This window comes from Cucurbita pepo, chromosome 7 (genome assembly GCF_057944985.1).
Source record: "Cucurbita pepo subsp. pepo isolate OVF chromosome 7, ASM5794498v1, whole genome shotgun sequence".
NCBI lineage: Eukaryota > Viridiplantae > Streptophyta > Magnoliopsida > Cucurbitales > Cucurbitaceae > Cucurbita > Cucurbita pepo.
In genome coordinates, this window is record NC_141804.1 from 11,747,820 (window position 1) to 11,769,080 (window position 21,261).

At 34.8% G+C, this 21,261-nt stretch overlaps 4 protein-coding genes and 1 pseudogene across 4 annotated transcripts; all 5 read left to right on the top strand.

Moving 5' to 3' along the window:
- Nucleotides 1-890: 890 nt before the first annotated feature.
- LOC111798895 (profilin) lies at nucleotides 891-2,834 on the top strand. The gene is made up of 3 exons (XM_023682242.2): nucleotides 891-1,136; nucleotides 1,721-1,858; nucleotides 2,370-2,834. The coding sequence occupies exons 1-3, from the start codon at nucleotides 1,008-1,010 to the stop codon at nucleotides 2,502-2,504; spliced, it is 402 nt and encodes a 133-aa protein (XP_023538010.1). The 5' UTR covers nucleotides 891-1,007; the 3' UTR covers nucleotides 2,505-2,834.
- A 763-nt stretch (nucleotides 2,835-3,597) lies between these two features.
- On the top strand, nucleotides 3,598-5,456 carry LOC111799236 (profilin-1). Its single transcript, XM_023682701.2, has 4 exons — nucleotides 3,598-3,915; nucleotides 4,541-4,678; nucleotides 4,990-5,130; nucleotides 5,231-5,456. The coding sequence occupies exons 1-3, from the start codon at nucleotides 3,793-3,795 to the stop codon at nucleotides 5,122-5,124; spliced, it is 396 nt and encodes a 131-aa protein (XP_023538469.1). The 5' UTR covers nucleotides 3,598-3,792; the 3' UTR covers nucleotides 5,125-5,130; nucleotides 5,231-5,456.
- A 1,645-nt stretch (nucleotides 5,457-7,101) lies between these two features.
- On the top strand, nucleotides 7,102-10,411 carry LOC111798228 (mitogen-activated protein kinase kinase 6). The gene is made up of 8 exons (XM_023681253.2): nucleotides 7,102-7,387; nucleotides 7,981-8,065; nucleotides 8,258-8,392; nucleotides 9,173-9,397; nucleotides 9,481-9,663; nucleotides 9,754-9,977; nucleotides 10,066-10,111; nucleotides 10,207-10,411. The coding sequence occupies exons 1-8, from the start codon at nucleotides 7,314-7,316 to the stop codon at nucleotides 10,297-10,299; spliced, it is 1,065 nt and encodes a 354-aa protein (XP_023537021.2). The 5' UTR covers nucleotides 7,102-7,313; the 3' UTR covers nucleotides 10,300-10,411.
- A 2,486-nt stretch (nucleotides 10,412-12,897) lies between these two features.
- Nucleotides 12,898-13,863, top strand: LOC111798231 (uncharacterized). The gene is made up of 2 exons (XM_023681256.2): nucleotides 12,898-13,357; nucleotides 13,458-13,863. The coding sequence occupies exons 1-2, from the start codon at nucleotides 13,074-13,076 to the stop codon at nucleotides 13,669-13,671; spliced, it is 498 nt and encodes a 165-aa protein (XP_023537024.2). The 5' UTR covers nucleotides 12,898-13,073; the 3' UTR covers nucleotides 13,672-13,863.
- A 5,492-nt stretch (nucleotides 13,864-19,355) lies between these two features.
- On the top strand, nucleotides 19,356-20,997 carry LOC111798881 (protein DETOXIFICATION 51 pseudogene; annotated as a pseudogene).
- The last annotated feature ends 264 nt before the right edge of the window (nucleotides 20,998-21,261 follow it).

The following is a 21,261-nucleotide window of genomic DNA, read 5'->3' on the forward strand; positions in this document are numbered from 1 at the left end:
ACCAAGCATCATGAAGGGGTCCATTTCATCCTCTTGAATTCTCCTCAAAATTCAGCAACAAAGTAATTGTTTCACCTTTTTCAAATTTGAACTTTATTGATTATATACACCTAATCTAATAATAATGTCTCTTAGGATTAATTACATTATAAAATTTAACCTTTTAATTACATAATAAATTACATAAAATAAAATTAAATCATATAAGTTTTTTTTTTGGAAAATAAAAAATAAAGTAGGGAGAATCTAAATCTACACAGTAAAATCAAACGTTGGCTTGAATGTTGTGAACATAGGACAGACCAATTGGTTGTATTTTTGTCCAACCCCCTATTGCTGGCTGGGTCCCATGCCAGCCTGGAAGGGTACTTTTGGAGCGTGTTACACGTGTCTCCTCTCAGGTTTTTATATTTTTTTATTTCATTTATTCACTAAAATGGGCCTCTCTTCTGGGCCCAATAGCTAACAAAGACTGAAACAGAAAAGCCCATAGCCCATAAAAGCATGTTGGTAAGAAATACTTAACCATGGTATATAAATAACCTGAGTACTAACTCAAGTGGTTTTTTCAAATTAAAAAATACATTTAATTTTTTTTACTTTTAATTTTATAACAATCTTAACAATTTAATCTCTTTATATTTTTTTCCCATAAACCAATAATTAAAAAAATATTAAAAGTAAAAAAAAAAAAAAAAAAAAAAAATGGAATTCACATATACGTTATAACAACTATACTATTTTGAAGGGTCTAAAAACCTGGTCTATTGGAGGTTATATGTGGTTCATTTGCCCGGTTGAATAGGAACTAAATTATCTGATTTAAATAAATAAATAAATAAATCATTCCCGCCTTTCTATTCTTGCCCTATTTATTTCCATTTTACTCGAAACATAAACAGGAAGAACGAACCGAGCTTCATCCTTAATCTGAAAAAGGAGAACAAGAAGAAACTCAACGATCTGCGAAGAACAAACGCGAACAGCGATCCAATTTCTCAAGAAAGATGTCGTGGCAAACGTATGTTGATGATCATTTGATGTGCGACATTGATGGCCAAGGCCAGCACCTCACTGCCGCTGCCATTATCGGCCACGATGGTAGCGTCTGGGCTCAGAGCGCCGCATTTCCTCAGGTTTTGATCCTCTTCCAAGCATATTCGTCTTCGTATTGTGGATTAGATAGTTTTAGCAACGGTGCAGTTTCGGATGTGGAATTGTGATCTTTCATCTTATGGAAGAATGATTGATTTATAAACCGGTTATGTATAAATCCTGATCTGGTCGTCGTGTTTCTCTATTAGGCTTTGGTTTTCGATTTTTTGATTTTTGATAGTTCGTAGTCAATATTATGATCTGATTGTTGCTTGATAGAGCCTTAATTTGGATGGAGAAGGAACTTAAACTATTTTCATAGTTGTTTTCCCTCTGTGGCGATGGACTTTGTGTGTCCTTAATAGGCAGAATAAATGATCATTTTACTATCTCTTGTTTTTGAATCACTTTCATGATGGATTTATGGTTCTCATCAATGTGTATTGTAATTTAAATTATTAGATGTTGCTTAGAATTCCTGAAGGATTTTGATTGACTCTTCGTTTTTGAATCATCTACGTGATGAACTAATGGTTCTGATCGATGTGTATCATAATTTAAGTGATTAAGTGTTGATTTCATGATGATCCTGGCTGATTTTCTTATTGTGTAATCTTAATTGCAGTGCAAGCCTCAAGAGATCACTGGTATCATGAAGGATTTTGATGAACCAGGGCATCTTGCACCTACTGGATTACACATTGCAGGCACAAAGTACATGGTAATCCAAGGAGAGCCTGGAGCGGTCATCCGTGGAAAGAAGGTGATATAGAAAAACATCATAAAATCTGCACGTTTTTGGATTCCTGATTCCTTTCTTGTCTCATTTTGTCCGTAAGGTTCAGACGTTGTCCCTTTTCTGTCCCATAGTACATTATGCTGAAACGTTTTCCACTGTGACCAGTGGTACAGAACACACCATTACATGAACCAAAAGCATGATGTTAATATCCTGATTTGAGAATTCCAACTTGGGATCCATTGTAATTGTTGACACCTCGAGATTTTTTAAAGGCTCAAAAGTGACCGCTAAAACTTAATTCATTTCCTTTTGATTGTTTTCTAAAGAAATGAAATTTCGTTTCGGAAACTCATAGCTGCATTATGGTTGCATTTTGGTTCAATTGGTCGAGGCATATGTTCTTAATCAAGAAATGAGATATTCAAATCTTCCACTTCGCACCTCTGCTTGTTGAACTAATTCTCATGCAATGACCTTGCTTACATCATGCCATGGGCTAAAGTCTATTCTATTTCTTTGATTATCGTGGCAGGGTTCTGGAGGAATTACCATAAAGAAGACTGGTCAAGCTCTAGTTTTTGGCCTCTATGAAGAACCTGTTACTCCAGGACAGTGCAACATGGTCGTTGAGAGGCTGGGCGATTACCTGGTCGATCAGGGTCTGTAGGCTTTTTAAGTCCATCTCGGTTCCAAGTACCGAATTTGGGCCTACAAATTATTCTTTTTCAATTATTCTTTTCTTTTTCTTATTTCCTTTTATGTTTGTTTGGTTCCAAGTTTGCAATATATCTCATGCCTCAAAATTGGCAGAGAAGTTAATGCAGACAATAACCTCCTCAAATATATTAACAGTATTTTCATGAAATAACTGTTTACTCTTCTTTCCTCTCTCATTTCTCCCATTTTATTCCTTTACTTGAAGTTTGTTTTTTTTTTTTTTTTTTATTTCCAAATGAAATTGCAAACAGGTGATGTGGGCTATGCTCTTGATTTGTGACAGGTGGGAAAATGATGTTTTTTATTTTATTTTTCTCATTTATCTTAAAATAGGAACCTAATAAAATATTACGTTACTCAAAGATTAAGACTCTCTTTTGGATGGTTTTGTATTGAAATGTCCCGTTTGACTTTATTTTTCAATGTTATTGATTTATATTGAAATATAGATCAAATTTTTTGAATGACTGATACAATATTGAAAATTTATAACACAAATTTGAAGGTCAATTTTGTAATTTATTTTTTTTTTTCTTTATAAGATAGGGAAAAACATTTTTATTGTTGCACACAAAGATTTTTGCTATGACCCCCTCAGCTATTTATCAAAATAACTCAGAGATTCCTTTGCTTTTGAAAAGGTATTCTTTTGAAATGGTCTATTGCTTAAAGAGGATGACCTCTTTTATCTTTTCTTTTTTATTTGGACCAAATAATTTTTGCAACCAATTTCAAAAGAATATTTATTAATATTAAAATCTCATTAAATTATTCCCTGTTACATTTTTTTTTTCAATTCAACCAATTCTATATAAAACGAAATTTTGTAACTAAGCGATAATATAATTATAAAATTTAATATTTTAACATAATATTATGGTCATATATTCAAACAAGACGTGCCTGGCTTTAAAAAAAGATTAGAATTAAAAATATATTAATGTAAACAATTTACAAAAAAGAAAAAGAAGGGCATTAATGTAATTTCCTATGGAGAGATCGCAATTATTTTGGGAAAAATATTTATACCTGCGTGACATCGACGCTATCTTGGGCGAAACTGCGGTGAAGAGCACAGGGAGGAGATTATATTCGGAGCTCATTTCGTCAGTGGTGATAAATTGAATCCCCTCTCAATCGATTCAACGCAGAAACGAGCGAGCAAGGAAGGAAAAAAAAAAAAAAAAAAACTCTTAAGAGATCGAACCAGAAGACAGAGGAAGAAGAAGCGGAGAAAGATGTCGTGGAATGTTTACGTCGATGATCATCTTATGTGCGACATTGAGGGCAATCGCCTCACATCTGCGGCCATTATCGGCCATGACGGCAGCGTTTGGGCCCAAAGCGATACTTTCCCTCAGGTTTACTATCTCTCTCTCTCTTTTTGGAAATTTGAAATCCGATTATTGATTTGATTGCTTGCTCGAAATCCATGGCTGGATCTGTCTGGATTTTTAACTCAGTCTCATGGTTGAGACGAGCTTGACAATGATGATGGATTTTATTGGGAATGATTTGATCTGATTGATTTTAAGGTCTATGCATTACATCGTGAATCTCTAGTTTTAAATCAGTTTTCGATGTAATTAGGTTCAGTTTTGTTCAATGTGATTAAAATCAGAATCTGTTGTTTTTTTCATTGTTTCTGTTTACGTCGGTTTGATGTTGCTACTGACTATGAGGCAGTGAAGATCTGGAGTTTCTGATTTCCTTCATCTAGGCTTCTAGATTTACTTCTAAGCATTTCGATTCTATTCTCACATATTTTGACCTTCGATTTGAGAAGGAAAATTGATTTGTAGCTTGTGAGAAATAATTTGTTAGTCTGTTGCGTTGCATCTCTCTTTAGGCCGTGTTAGTGATTGAAATGGCATTGTATCATTAATGGATTTTTTAGAAGTCAAGGTTGTTGGTCCATCTAACTTTCCTGGTTTCCTGAAGACTTCATGAGGACCTCAATGCATGTTCTTGTTTTTTTATTTGCAGTTCAAGCCTGAAGAAATTACTGCCATCATGAATGACTTCAATGAACCCGGGGTGCTTGCTCCAACTGGTTTGTACCTTGGTGGTGCAAAATATATGGTAATCCAAGGGGAGCCTGGCGCTGTTATTCGTGGGAAGAAGGTGATAAACTCTTATTGTAGAATTAATACTTTCTGCTGTGTGTTGTGATCTGAGAAATGTGCATGCAAACAATTTATTCTGAAAATGTTCTAAGTTTACTAGTTGCATCCGAATATAAGAACCTTCATCCTAGCTTAGTTTTCTAATTGGTCAGAGCAAGATAGTTACATTCTGCAGCGTAATCTTGTATAATTTTTACTCTCGAGCACTGATGCTCTGTTCCATTGGTGGAGATATCTTTGTTGTTTAATTATGCAAATTACAGTTCATAGTTTCCATTGAAATTTGAACCAATCATCTCTTAATTTCAGGGCCCAGGTGGGGTTACTGTTAAGAAGACTGGTTTGGCTTTAATCATTGGCATCTATGATGAACCAATGACTCCCGGTCAGTGCAATATGATTGTTGAAAGGCTTGGAGATTATCTCATCGAACAGGGTCTCTAAATATCAGTATGTTTGCTACCTTTTTACACTCGATTCGGGTTCTTCATATATTTGCATCCATTTTTCTCTCATTGCTGATACAATTTTTTTGGATTGTTAATTTCAGGGAAACCGTATTGTTTTTTTAATAGTCTATGGACTCTTGAGTGGAGATGGGTTTGATGCTTGAGGATTGATGCTTGTGTTTCTCGTTATTAGTGTTGTCTCTTTCACCTTTTACCTTGAAATATTGTGGTGGTTTTCAAGTGAGGTCTATGTCGTAGTTACAGTGACTTCGAAATGTATGTTGTAAACCAATCAGCATAAATTTATAAATACCCTTTCATTTTATCCGTTGATTTTTGCAGCAGGCTTCTGTATAGTTTCTCTAAACCCAAATTCCTTTCATTCTCTTTCCTTTTCTTCTTAATTATTACTTTTACAGTACTTGGTTTAGTTTCTTTCCAGTCTCTGGCAAGATTAATCAAAAGAGTTGTCATTTTTCACTAATACTGAATCTTGGAACTGATGAGATGTATTCGAGTTGGCTTGTAACTTGCTATATTAAGGTCTTGCATTGTTTTTGTTCTTATTCTGGAAATGCTGAACAGGTGGGTGAAAATAACAAATCTTCTGTAGATTTACTCAATATTCTTTCTCAGTACAGAGCTTACAACCAAGAACTTTGAGGTATTAATTGTTCAAAATCTTGTTAAATGAATGCTACATGTATAAAGTCGATCTAATCAATGCTGTTTGTGAAAAGATGGTGTGTATACATGATACATGTGTTTGTCACTCATTAACATTAAAGGGTCATTTGGTTTGAACTTTTTGATGTTAGCAATTAAGTGGGTCTCGACCAAAATCCAAAAGTGGGACACATGAAGGACTTTCGGGAAGGGTGATTTTATAGTTAGTGTGAAAGAATGATAACTTTTTGTGACATAAATGAGTGGGTCTTCACTTTTTAGAGAAGAAATCATTGAAGAGGATGACCACATCAATGAGGGAGAATCTTGCAAGCACATTAGAAGAAAGTAGATCGGACCCCTCTTTGAGAAGTGAGTGGAACCAAGTTGCCAACCTAACAAGAAGAGATGAGAAAGTGGTTAATGCAGTCATGCTAGATGGTTAAGTAACCTAAACTTGAGTTTATGTGACTGCATGAAGGCATGAAAACATATCAAGAGTTGAGTTTAATGAGTTTAATGAGTTTAAGTAGATACAAAGCCGGTGATACCTAAAAATATACTATAGGGACAAGAAATTTGGTGGGTCTAAGTGAGCAACCTTTATCGGTGGTTGGTGCCGGATTACTTTTCAACTAGCTAAAGGTTCTAAATGTGAGAGTATCTCAAACAAGTGTTTAGAACTGGAATAACATAAAACTATGATAAAGCTCAAATAGTTCATCACATGTGCTTGTGGGTTAGCCATCGATACACATGACTTTTAGGTACATGACTTTTAGGTAAGAGTCAGGTTCATGTAATTCATGTTGCCTATCTTTTTTTAGAGAGGAGATAAGAGTCAGATTCAAAAGCGTCAATATTGATAATTCAAGTAGTGAGAATCTAAAAAACTATCCCAAAGTAAAAAAAATACACGATTTATATAATAGAAATATCAAAATAACTTCTAATTTCTAATGGAATGCACACACAATTTCACAGAGAAATTATTGATATTTTTTTAAATTGAGTCAATATTTATAGCCAAATGAATGATCTAACAATTAGTATATTTATACTAAATTATTTATTATATATTAGTATATTGTTATTTTTATTTATTTAAAAATGGCCCCATCAATGTCACTTTTAAAATTACTACCAACTCTAACCCTAGCTCTCCCGCTTTAAACCTCATCTATCTGCAACGGATGCCCAATCCGGTTTGATCGATTCGATTTCACTGCATCGGTTCGGTTCGATTCAAAATCAATGGACCGAACCGCATATATATATATATATGTATATATCTCGTAACGGCTATAATGTAACGCGCTCCTCATAGTTTGAATTTAATTCATTCATTTTTTAGCTGCTTTGACGAAGCAGATCGTCGCCTTCTTCACAGAGAAAAAGGGAAGAACCTCAATCGCACGTTTCTCCTCTCATTCTCTTCTTCCAATCTCCTCTATCTGTCTCTTTTAGTTCCTCATCCGCTATTGAAACCCTAGGAAGTTGATAAAGACAACATAAAAGATGAAGACCAAGACGCCATTGAAGCAGCTCAAGCTCTCTGTTCCCGCTCAAGAAACTTCTATCCGTTCTTTTCTGTAAGTTCGAATAATTTTTCTCTTGCTCTCGACTTAATCCTGATCGTTTGTTCTTCGTTTTAAGTGTTCGTTTCGTTTCAGTTCCTTGTAGCTACTATCTGATTGATCCGGTAAAAATATGCTTTCGTGTGTTTTTCAGTGGAGGTTCGATTGAGTTGTAGTCGTAGTTTCTTGGAAATTAACGCTGTAACGAAGAAAAAGATTTTTTAAGTGTGGCGAACTTATCTGTTGTTGAGTGAATAAATTCAAATGACTTGTTTTATTGTTGTACTTTCCATTTCATGTGTTTTTCAGTGGAGGTTCGATTGAGTTGTAGTTGTAGTTTCTTGGAAATTACCGTTGTGACGAAGAAAAAGATATTTGAAGTGTGGCGAACTTACCAGTTGTTGACTGAATAAATTCAAATGACTTGTTTTATTGTTGTACTTTCCATTTCAAGTATTTCAAATTTCAGGAAGGGCAAAGCACATGATCTGTTCGATTTATTTTCTTTTTCGGTTTTAGTTGTCCGTTTTCCTTATTTCCGTATCATCGGCTATTGTCGCAAAAAGAAATCTCCTCTTTATCCTCTTTCTGATTTTGTTAAACTTCAGAACTGCGAGCGGAACATTTCACGACGGAAATCTGGTTTTGAACCAGAAAGGATTGCGGCTTGTATCTGAAGAGAAAGAAGCGCAGGTAAGTTCGTTTTAAGTTTTTGACGTATATCAATGTGTAATCGGAATTAGTGAAAACTCGCCAAACCTAGCCATCTATGTGATTTACATTCACATTAGATGCACGATTCCACTGTTGTTCCATCCTAGGGGTTCCTTGATATGCATATGAACCTTAATCACTTTTTCCTTTTCTTTAATTTTGTTTGATCAGACTTCAGACTGTAAGGAGGTTGATGTCGATTTCTCATTGGAGGATCTAGAGACTGTGAAAGTTATCGGGAAAGGAAGTGGAGGTGTAGTACAACTTGTTCAGCACAAATGGGTTGGAAAACTATTTGCCTTAAAGGTTGTTATATTGCTGGAACAAGGCTACACTGGCATTTGTTTTTGGTCATTATACCTTTGTTTTCAAGTTACTTGCACATTTTGTTCCATCATTTTATTATGGCTTTATATTAGTTGAAGAATCTGCTGCTGTAAGCTAGCAGTTCTTGATCTTTACATTTAAATGTGGAGCTTGCTAGTAAACTACTATTACATTCATTTAGCTTTGAGGATAATTTCAAATTTCCTTTTCCAAAAGCAGTAGGGGTTGGTCTTGGTTCACAAAATTTCATTGATGTCGAGAGTTCTTAATAAAATGTAAGGCAGTGAACTAGTTTTATCCCTTCGATGTATAAAAGAAAAAAAAAAAAAAAACAACGAGCTTTGCTAACGAAGTAGTGAAGGCAAGATCTGGCAATGCCTCAGTGGAGACTGGCCAGAGTAATATGGTAAACCATTCATTGGTATGATTATTTCTATAATTTGATAGGATTATGCTTGATGTTGATTGATGGTCTTATTTGTTTCATGCCTTCTTTAAGCTAAAAATAAACTACCACCGTCAAAAATAGTGGCACAATTAACTCGTCATCCTGTTTGTAAGTTTTTCAAATTCTAAAACCATGCTAACTTTTTTATTTTGGTCATCTTAGGTCTATTTTGGTCAAAAATAGTGGCTTGTTTATCTAAACTTCATAGTCTTGAGGATTTCAGTCTGTTTAGGCCTCCATACTTGGGCTATTTAGGCTTTTGTACAAATTATATAACTCTGCTGAAAAATCTTTTCTGCCTTATGCTTCAGGTCATCCAAATGAACATACAAGAGGATATACGTAAACAGATAGTGCAGGAACTGAAAATAAACCAAGCAGCACAATGTCCACATATTGTGGTCTGCCATCATTCTTTCTACCACAATGGTGCCATTTCTCTTGTGCTAGAATACATGGATCGTGGTTCTTTAGCTGATGTTGTCAGACAAGTCAAGACAATTCTTGAACCATATCTTGCAGTTGTTTGCAAACAGGTCTCAGGATTCTGTCAATAACATAAAAAAACTAAATGAAAAGGTCAAGTTTTCCCTCATGCTCACCCACTTCATAATTCCAGGTTTTACAAGGTCTTGTTTACTTGCATCATGAGAGACATGTTATACACAGAGACATCAAGCCATCCAATCTACTTGTGAACCATAAAGGGGATGTCAAAATCACTGATTTTGGAGTAAGTGCAATGCTTGCAAGTTCTATGGGTCAGAGAGATACATTTGTTGGGACTTACAATTACATGTCGGTATGTGAAATCAAAATCACTGATTGATTTTATGCAGATTGTTTATATTTGATATGAAGCATGAAATTCTTGTATTTTCTTCCCTTTCAGCCTGAGCGAATTAGCGGGGGAACATATGACTACAGCAGTGATATATGGAGTTTGGGTCTGGTAGTACTTGAATGTGCCATTGGAAGGTTTCCTTATTTGCAGTCTGAAGAGCAGCAAAGTTGGCCAAGCTTTTATGAACTTTTAGAGGCCATTGTAGCAAAGCCACCGCCTTCTGCTCCATCGGATCAATTTTCCCCCGAGTTCTGTTCATTCGTATCTGCTTGGTAATGATTTTTCTTTCTGCTTTTCTCATCTTGGTTAGTTAAATAGCAATTCAAGTTTAGACATTTCATTATAATTACAATTGTGCAGCATTAAGAAGGACCCTAAAGAAAGATCATCTTCATTAGATCTTCTGGTTGGTAACCTTTGCTTTCTCCTTCAATTTTTAGTCATGAATAATTTATTATTGGCAATCATAGTCTCCTTAAACAATTCCCTTTGTGCTTCTAGAATCACCCTTTCATCAAGAAATTCGAGGACAAAGACATCGATGTTGGGATTCTCGTTGGCAGCTTGGATCCTCCTGTAAGTTTTCCTAGATAATAATCTTTAAACATTTACTTTTACTGTAATATGTTAGAAAATTTACTATCCCTTTACCTTGTGTAACATGGAACAAGAAAATATAAGACTTAATGAACAAATTTCCTGGAAAGGTATTCTCTGTTCCAAACACCATCAGAAGCCTAATTCTCATCTATACAAAATTGTTGTTTGATAATTATTAACATAAAATTTATCTTTATTATTTTTTAGAACTAGAAAAAATATGTAGGAAAATATTATTCAAACATTAAAACATGTCACAATCGTATGTTTGAATATTTCTTCATTCTCTCTCATAGCTGTTATTCTTAGCCACAAAATCCAATCTGGCTTCAAAAGTAGCAACATCTTAAGCCATTAGAACATCGTGGAAAAAGTCCTTTTAGCTACATTCTTTCTTCCATAGGAATCTATATTTCTTATCACACTTCCATTTTCCAAGCCCAGTTCTATGGTAGGAAATATATGTGGGAATGGGAATATCTATCTCTATCTAGAATTTGATTCCAATTGCTTGCGTCCGTTCGAACTATTTGACTTATATATTCTTTTATTCTATTATTTTGGGAATGTCAACTAGATCCTTTGATTTATTTATTTATTTTTTTGGTTAAAAATGTGGTTGAAATTGACTTTATAAACATGTGCACCGATAATACTAATTGTTTAATCAAAATCAGTCTATTACTCGAAAAAGTTTAATAAACTATCGAAATCAAACTTAGTTTCCATTGAGGAAATGAATTATTTGCGCTTTTAATTGAGTATTATATTTTATTTTGTAGAATGTGGGATTTAGCTAAGCCTATGGGATTTCTACCAAGTGTACAAGAAAAGGAGGGTTTTTTTAATTTATTATACTTTTTCGATTATTGGATTCATTGAAGGCAACACATGGTATAGTTGCCAATAGAAAGAAAAGATTGAAGACCATAGAAATGGGGAGAGATTTGATTTCTGTGGGCATATGGTTGTTGGTATGGATAGATCTCTCATAAGCATGTATGGTGCTAATTTAAATGGCAATCACATTTGGCACACCAATCATGACATTTGATGCCCTTAGTCAAACCTCCTTATCCTTTTTCTTCCTTACCCATACCCAAAACCATCACTCTAAAAGGGTATACTTGGAAATCCAATTATAAAACTTCCTACCTAAATAAGTTCACAGGTAATTTATGGCTATTTTTCAGAAAAGTTCTTGATTTAATGTTGGTTGACTCATTTTTATTGTTGAAATAGGAATTTGAATTGATTTGTAGATTGGTATTGGATGTTTCGATTTCATAGTTTGAATATATGACTTGACTTAGTTTTAGATAACTTAAAATTTGATTGAATTGTCGTTTTTTTATGTCACATATTTGAGTATCGACATTTCTTACTTTTTACGGTTGGTAAATTTTAAATGTATCTATAAGGTAGTAGGTAAATGTTTAGAATAAATTTATGTCTAAACGATGAAATTGAAAATAGATATATGAAGTGAAGAAATAAACGGAGATAAATATGTTTTTTTTATTTTTTTATTTAACCAATGTTCGAAGGGCCTAGAAGGATTTGGTCATCTCTATCATTTTCAAGCTTAAGTTGACAATTGAGAAGACCAAATCTACATTATTAGATAATAGGTCAGGATTTTATATAAATACCAAATAAATGATGGGATGCCGATAACAGTTCATTAATTGAAGTATATCCTACGTTTTTTTTTTTGCTACATTTAAAATTAATTAGCATACCAAATAAAATTAAATTTTATGACGTCATTAGATGTACCTTTTTTCTCTTGTAAAATAATCATATCCAACTAAAAGAGGCAGGAAAGAAATGATACCACTATGACTGCAAAAACTATGGATTATATACTCAAAAGGATATGCTTTAGACAACTTATCTTCATTAAGTTTATTTTCTTTAATTTTGTTAAAGTTGTGTATTTTTTATTTATTTATTGAAACTATATCTTATAACTTAGATTATTGTACGTGTCTGTCTAAGATTTTATTTTATTTTAAATTTTAATAAAAAATTAAAAAGAGAGTTTATTAAGTTAAATTACAAATTTAATCTCTAAGTATTGAATTTGTCGATTTTTTAATTACATTTAGACTTAAATAATCCATCTACTCAGGCAATTCCTAAATACACCTACATTAATCCTGTTAAATTACGTTATAAGATCTGAAATTGAAGACGAGAATTTGGCTTCTCTCAAATTACGTGTAGTGTAATTATAGTTTTTGTTACAAAATAATAATAATAATAATAAGAAGAAGAAGATTCATTTCTTGTTAGGGTAAACATAATCTTTATAAACTAATGATTTAATCAATAATTTAGGTTATCTTTAAGCTCTCCTAATTTGATGGTGCAATAGAAGACATGAAAGAGTGTAAAATTTGTCAATGCTTTAAGAGGCAAAGTAGGCGAAGATGTTGACATTAGTTTTTCGGCCCTTAAGGATCGAAAAAGGGAGGATGACTCAGATTTGGATGTCTTCAAATTTAGACCTTATCCTCTTTTTTTTTTTTCTTGTAATATGGAAAAGCTAATCAATTTGGTACCATAAATACTATACACAATCTCCCAAAATTCTATCATTATTAAAATATTTGAATTTCTGTCTATGGTGATCCTACTCACCCTTCTTATTAAATATTCCAAACCCACATAAAAGAATCATTTTTTGGTCAATACCCTTCCATTGCTTCCATTTTTAAGCTCCTTTCCCATTCCTTCTCTTCCAATTCTCTTCTTCTTTGGACATGGACATGGGTGGCAAAGACATGATTCAAGCTTTTGAAGCTTATAAAGCTATGGAGTTGCAAGAACTTAGTTTAGTGATGGTGGGAACTAGAGAAGATGGCGTTTCTGAAGCTTCTATTTCGACTGAGAACTCGATCCGTTCATTCGAATCATTTTCATCAGAATTGTTGGAAGATGCATCGTCTACTTCAACTTCAAGTCTCTCATTATCGTCATTGTCTTCATCGCAGTCGAGTGGACCTCTCTATGAACTTTCCGAGCTCATGGCCAATCTCCCCATCAAGTAAGAAGATACAACAAAACCCTTTTTCTTTTTTTTTAAGAAAAAAAAAAGGAATGATCAAATAATAACCAACCCTTTTAATTAACTTTGGCTTTTTCAGGAGAGGACTATCAAAGTTCTACAATGGAAAATCACAATCTTTTACATCTCTAGCAAGTGCAAAGAGCTTGGAAGATCTCGCAAAGAAAGTGAAAAAGATGAAGTGTTGTAAAAGCTATGGAGGAAGCTTAGATGCTCAAAGATCTTATTCTCCAAAGCCTTTGATAGCTAAAAAGGCTTCAAAGAGACGTAGTAGATTATTTGTCAGCCATTGATGTTCGATGCTTGTTCCTCTTCATTTTTTTCACACACTTTTGTGATCAATCAATCTACTTTAACCCACGATCGATAGACATTTAGCTCTCATGGTATGATATTGTCCACTTTGAGTATAAGCTCTCATGTCTTTGTTTTGGGCTTCCTCAAGAGGCCTCATGCCAATGAAGTTAGTATTCCTCACTTATAAACTATGATCATTCCCTAAATTAGCCAATGTGGGACTTCCATCATCCAACATTGATGTGACAGAGACCCGTCTAATTCATTCAAAATATTATGAACTAAAAAATATGTTATTATCTATAAAAACAATCGGAATATCCCCATAAATTTGAATTTGAACTTAGACTCATATAGTTAAGATATATACGAGGTCAAATTGAAATTTAATGGGTTTCAATTATTGGGCCATTCAGAAATAGCCCAATTATTAATGGGCCACTAAGACCAAGTTCAGAAGGATTCCTAAATTGGGCCGGACTATTTCGGCCTTATTGGGCTTTCAGCCCGTGACGAAGTACTTCATTTCGGCCCAAATAAACCCCTAGGCCCATTTCTCGAAGATTGGTTTGAGTACGTTATGTATAGAAAGTTGGTTTGATGAGTATTATTATTATTATTATTATTTTAAATATAGATTAGAATATAATATATATTTTTTTTTTACTCCAACAAGAGATTCAAACATCATGACAATCCTAACAAAAAATCTAAGAGATTTGTGTGGGCAACACAATATTTGGTCATTTCAAAATAAAAACATTTTCTAAGCCATATCCCATTAAAATATATTAAATTAGTATCACTTTTGGGGATTTTAGCAATGATTATACATCAAATTGACCCACCATTTTTTCCCTATGCTTTGTCTTTTATTTCTTCACCCCAAAAATAATAATAATAATAATAATTTTTTATATCCTTTTAAGTTCTTATTACTTCCGTTCATAATTCGTTTGTTTAAAAAACGAATAATAACTAAAATCTTATAAATAAAAAAATATATTGAAAATTGACAATGTTGATATAATATTCGCAAATTTTATCAGTTTGAACTTGAATTAATCATTTTTGAGTCGTTCTAAGACATATATTTGGCTTATTGGTCGTGTTTTTCCAACCGAACTAAGAAATGCACACAAATTAAGGTTTGACTTTTTGTGTTTGCGAGATAAAAGTTTTATATGTTAAGTGGTGGTAATGGGTGTTCTTTTCTTCTTCTTTTCTTTTTGACTTTTGTCCTTATTCAATTTGACCCTTTTATTATGTTTTAATTAGAAAATGGTACGAACGTCAATTTTATTTTCAATCATTGCAACGGCTCGACTTTTCAAATCAATCAAAGGTTCCCATAAAACATAACATGTTTCTATGTAAAATTTTCAGGATTCTTAATATAACATGTTTTTTTTAATAAATTAACTCGTTACATTTATTTCTAAATAGTAACGACCCTTTGATTGATTTGAAAGACATGGTCATTACATACGTCACCGATGATTGGTCAACATGGCCTTTGAAGAACTAATGGAAAATCTATTGTCCATTATGTTTATGTTAATAGAAACTCATAATAGTGTAGATTTGTAGTTAATGATTTTTAGATGTTGTTTTGACTTGTAATTTCTCGAACACCCCATTATTTTTCATTTCTATGGGGACCTACCTCGAACGGAGATAGGATTACCTATTTAGACAGAGAATGATGGAGGAAATGTGAAACATTTTATTTTATAAACGGTGTTGAGGATTGTTAAAAGAGGAGTCCCACATCAGCTAATTAAGGGGTAGATTATGAGTTTATAAGTAAGGATACATCTTCATTGTTACGAGACCTTTTGAGAAAACCAAAAGCAAACCCATGAGAGCATACTCAAAGTGGAGGTTGTTCGAGGACTCCATAGGCCTCGGGGAGGCTCTATGGTGTATTTTGTTCGAGGGCTCCATAGGTCTCAGGGAGTTTCCATGGGTAGAAATATAAATAAGTAGATAGTACTATCTTGACGATCAAAAGATCAAAACCGTCAACGATCTAGAGACATTCACGAGCCCTACTCAACGTGCAACATCTTGTAGACGTAGACATAGACCTAAAAGCTGAAAGCTTATAATATAAAAACACTTTCCAAAGCGGATTCCACAAAGAACAACACAACACAACACAAAGAACAAAGTTTTGATGACAGAGATCATCTTCGACCCTTTTAATGTATTACAGAGAATCCACCAAAAAAGGACCAAATTAAACACTATAACCCAACTTGTTGTTTCACTTTAATAATACGATCCACAAGAATGTGTCCTTTACATATCCATGTGCAGACACCTGCGCCCCACGTGCGATATGCCTCGCCCTTTCAACATATTTTCTCTTTAACTTTGACAGTTTTTGTCCAAAAAAAAAAAAAAAAAAAAAAAAAAAAAAAAAAAAACAGAAAAATTCATGGAAATACCAAAAGATTGAAAAGATTCTCACTTAATGGAGATATTATTATTCAATTTGTGAGATAAGTTTGAAGAATATTATAACTATAAAGCACGGAGTGGCCTAGTAGTCTGAAAAAACGTTAAAATGCGTACAACTCAACGGTAATTGACATGTACTCATTCTTCTAAGCTCGGAGGTTCAATCTTCGATAAAGTTTCATGCTTTAGAGGGAATGAGCTTAAGGGCCACGTACCTAGAATTTAGTACTTATACATCGAAGATTATGGGTGCACTATCTCCATTAGTAAGAGACGTTTTAGGGAAACTAAAACTATAGTCATGAGAGATTATGTTTTGTAACAGCCCAACCACACCATTAACAGATTGTAACGGTCCAGGCTCACTGCTAGTACATATTGTCCTCTTTGGGTTTTTACCTTTCGAACTTGCTCTCAAGGTTTTTAAAGTGCGTATGCTAAGGAGAGGTTTTCACACCCTTATAAAGGATGTTTCATTCTCCTCCCATCCGATGTGGGATATCACATAGATACTGTCCACTTTGACCCATTATGTATCGCCATCAGCCTCACGGTTGTAAAACGTGTTTGCTAGAGAGAGGTTTTCACACAACTTATAAAGAATGTTTAATTTCTGTCTCCAACCGATGTGAAATCTCACATTCCACTCCCTTCGAGGCACAACGTCCTCGTTGACACTCGTTCTCCTTTCTAACTAGTGTGGAATCTCACATACTTAAAGTAAACAATATCATACCAACGTGGAGTGTCGTTTGATTTTGGGTGAACTTTTTCCGAGAGAAGATGAGGTGTGGGAATTAGCTGGCTTTGGCATGGTTGTGTAAGGATCTGAATGTATCACGTGTAAAGGTCTTGTTTTTGGGTTATGAAAATAAGAAATCTGAGTCTGCCGTTGGATAGCCTACTCTCATTCTCTTCACTAAAGCTGCTTCATTATCAAACTAAAAAAAAAAAAAAAAAAAAAAAAAAAAAAAAAAAAAAAAACATTGATTTCAATGCCACTCCCTTTTCCCATGTTCTGGGGTATTGACACGTGTCCCGACCAAATTTTCCCCCACATTTTCTTTAATTTTTAGATTGACAAATTGCTAAACAAATTATTACAATTATGTGCCTTTGAATAATTAAAATTATTGCAGTTTCAATATTATATGGGTTATTATTATTTAATATTCTATTATTACTCGACTCGAGCTCACTTATTAATAGATAATATATATATATATATCCTAACCTTACATCTTATTAAATAACAAAAGAAAATTAATTGATTAGACATTTTTTTAAGTCATCGTCACGTCCATTTTCTTCCTGGAAGGTAAATATAATATTATAATTTTTTTAAAAATATATTTTTTAAAAAATTATTTACAAATTGTTATTATTTTTTTAATTTAGCACTTTAATTAAAAAAGAAAAAAAGAAAAAAAAAAAAAGAACCCTAGAGAGGAGTCAAACATAGAAGGGCCTGGAATGAGTCACAAACAGCAGAGGCAGCTGGATCATGTGCTTCCATGATCACTACACACCCAACTAGCTAAGCCCATCATCACCATTAAAATAACCCCTTGTGGGCTCCACTTTCAGTGTCTTCACTGGGACCCACCCACCATCCACCCAATGAGAACCAAGATATGTTTTTTTTTTTTTTCACCCACTTGTTATTTTATTTATTAAAAAATTAAAATTTAAAAATTAAAAAAAGACCCCTTTGGGTTTCTTAACTTTGCCATAATAAGAAGCCCCTTTTGATGGTGTCTTTTAGTGCAAATCTAGAAGCCCAAATATTCCTTTGTCCTAATCCTTTTATTTATTTTTTTCTTTTAATTATTTTTAATTGTTGGAGATTAACATCACATGGAAAGTGCGCTAATTAATAAAGCTTAAACAGAACAATATCTATGGGTGAGCTTGAGCTATTACAAATGGTATTAAAGTCAGTCACTGGGCTGTGTGTTAGTGAGGACGTTGGCCCTAAAGGGTGGATTGTGACATCTTGCATCCATTGGAGAAGAAGACGTGAGTGAGGTTGTTGGCCTCCATGGATAGATTGGGTGGTGGGTTGAGTTGTTACAATTATAATAGCGGAATAAAACTATATAGGATTGAAATGTGATGGCGCAAAAACAGGGAACAAACAAGGTGGTGCTAAAATGAGGCACCAAGTGCCAAAATCCCTACCTGTCAGAAATGCCTTGTAATTGCATCTTCTTTTGTTCACTCCCAGGAAGCTGCCTCTTCTTTCAAAACCTCACAAACCCAGATAACAAAATTGCTTCTTTTGTACGTTTAGTAAACGACAATATCAGTCACAAACACAGACTTGCTTCAAATGGGGTATCAACTGGCCACTGGAACAGCTTGCATCTGTTTGATGAAATGCCTGTAAGAAAATGACCTCTTCAATATCTTTAAATTCCTCTTTTCAGTCATTGTCTTGACCAGTTGTGACTCCAAAATGGCGAATTTTTGCACTCAAGTTGCCCATTCTTTTGGTTCATGGGATGCCTTTCCGTGTTGGTAGTGTTTATGGAATGCCTGGTTGAGATATTCATCCATTCAAACATAGTTTAACTGGTTAAAATAAATTAAGACATATACACATTTGATCAGATTCTGATCAAATTCTTTTACTGAAAAGTATTCATAAATAAGATATTTATCATCGACCAAAATGTCAGAAGTTTATTGAAACATGCGAACGAGTTCATCTAAAAAATTTGTATTCCTCCAACCCGATGAAGGGAAAACATGCCCTTGGCCCAGAACCCATCCCCCATTATGGCTTCACTCTAAAGTTCATACAAAGTTGGAACTTTAATAGTCAATTGTGTGGCTTAGTACTCAAATTTGGAACTTAACCATTCATTAAGTTGAAGTGCTAATTTTTTTAACCTTAAAGGGTAATTAATCAAATTAAAATCTAAGATGGGATTCTAAGCTACAAAGGTGGCTTTTATAATATTAATTAAAAAATATCCATAACTTGGTCGCTCGCTTTTTTCCATGGGAAATTGAAGCACAACTTTCAGAACAAACAGCTGACAAACCTGAACAAAAAAACATCTCAAACAACGTAAAAAACATAAATCTGATGAGCCAATATGTTTTGTGTGTTTTTTTTTTTTTTAAAAAATCCCGTCTTTCTCTCTCTTCCCTTCTATAATACCTTATCTCATAGGCCAAAAAAAAAAAAAAAACCAAAAAAACCAGCAGCCATTAAAGAGAGAGAGATAGAGAGAGAGAGAGTACTTCACTTCAATCATCATCATGTGTGTTTCAATTTCAAATCCTGCCCCTGCAACCAACTGCCCGCCACCGCCGCCGCCATCGCCGCCGGAATTACTTCAGTTTTTTGATGTCTTTCCTAAAAAGAAGAGTCAACAATCATTTTCATGTCCGACGCCGACCGGTCTGTCGGAGATTATAACCGAAGCCAAATCTCTGTTCTCGTTAGCTTTTCCGATTGCTCTAACGGCTCTCATAATTTACTCTCGTTCGATCATTTCCATGCTTTTTCTTGGTCGGCTCGGTGACATTGAACTCGCCGCCGGTTCACTCGCCATCGCTTTTGCTAATATTACCGGTTACTCTGTTCTCTCCGGTTTGTCTTTAGGGATGGAGCCACTCTGTTCCCAAGCGTTTGGAGCCCACCGTCCGAAGCTCCTCTCTTTAACTCTTCACCGTGCGGTTATTTTTCTTCTTGTTTCTTCTTTACCCATTTCTTTACTGTGGGTAAAAATGGGTAAAATCCTCCTCTTTCTCCGCCAAGATCCGAGCATCACAGACATGGCACAGACTTATTTGATTTTCTCTCTCCCCGACCTTGTCACCAATTCTTTCATTAACCCAATCAGAATTTACCTTCGCGCTCAGAGCATCACCGTCCCGCTCACTTTAGCGTCGCTAGGCGGGGCGCTCTGTCACGTGCCAATCAATTTCCTGTTGGTTAGCTATTTCGAATTTGGAGTAGCCGGCGTGGCGGCCTCGGCGGCGGCTACGAATTTTTTGATGTTGGTTTTTTTGGTGGTCTACGTCGTCGTTTCGGGGGTTCACGTTCCGACATGGACGGCGCCGAGCCGGGAATGTTTGAGCGGTTGGAAGCCGCTCTTGGAGCTAGCCGCGCCGAGCTGTGTATCGGTTTGTTTGGAGTGGTGGTGGTACGAGATTATGATCGTGTTGTGTGGGCTTCTTGTGGACCCCAAAGCGACCGTTGCTTCAATGGGTGTTTTGATCCAAACGACGTCGTTGATTTATATTTTTCCATCGTCTCTTGGTTTTGCTGTTTCCACGCGCGTTGGAAACGAGCTTGGCGGCGGTCGGCCAGAGAAGGCGAAACTCTCTGCCGTGGTGGCGGTGTTTGTGGCGGCGATGATGGGGTTGGGAGCGACGTCGTTTGCAACGGGGATGAGGAATAAGTGGGCCAGGATGTTTACCGACGACGCCGAGATTCTCCGGCTAACGGCCGTGGCTCTTCCTATTTTGGGGCTGTGTGAGCTCGGAAACTGCCCACAGACGGTAGGATGTGGCGTTCTGAGAGGGAGCGCGCGGCCATCTGCGGCGGCGAATATAAACCTCGGCGCGTTTTACGGCGTGGGCATGCCGGTGGCGGTTGGGCTTGCTTTCAGTTTAGGGGTTGGGTTTTGTGGGCTTTGGTTGGGCCTCTTGTCGGCCCAAGTTTGTTGTGCTGGGCTTATGTTGTATGTGGTCGGCACTACTGACTGGGAGTTTCAAGCTTGTAGGTCCCATGTGCTGACGTGTACTGTGGGTGATGAATTACCGTTGTTTACTCCGCCCATATATAATTCTTCCTAATTTACATCAATTTGTATACAAATTTGATTTTTCACTTTCGAACAAAATAACCCCTTTTCTTTTTCCTTTTATTTTATTTATTTAATCCCATCATATTATTAAAAAAAAAAAACTATTTTAAATTTATTAATCTGCAATATTTGTTTATAATAGTGATAAAAAAAAATTTTAAACTAAAAATAATTCAATAAAAATTTTATAATCATCCTAAAATACGATTTATATAATCTGCAATATTTTAAATTTATTAAACTGAAAATACGATTTAAATAATTCAATAAAAAATTTATAATCATCCTAAAATA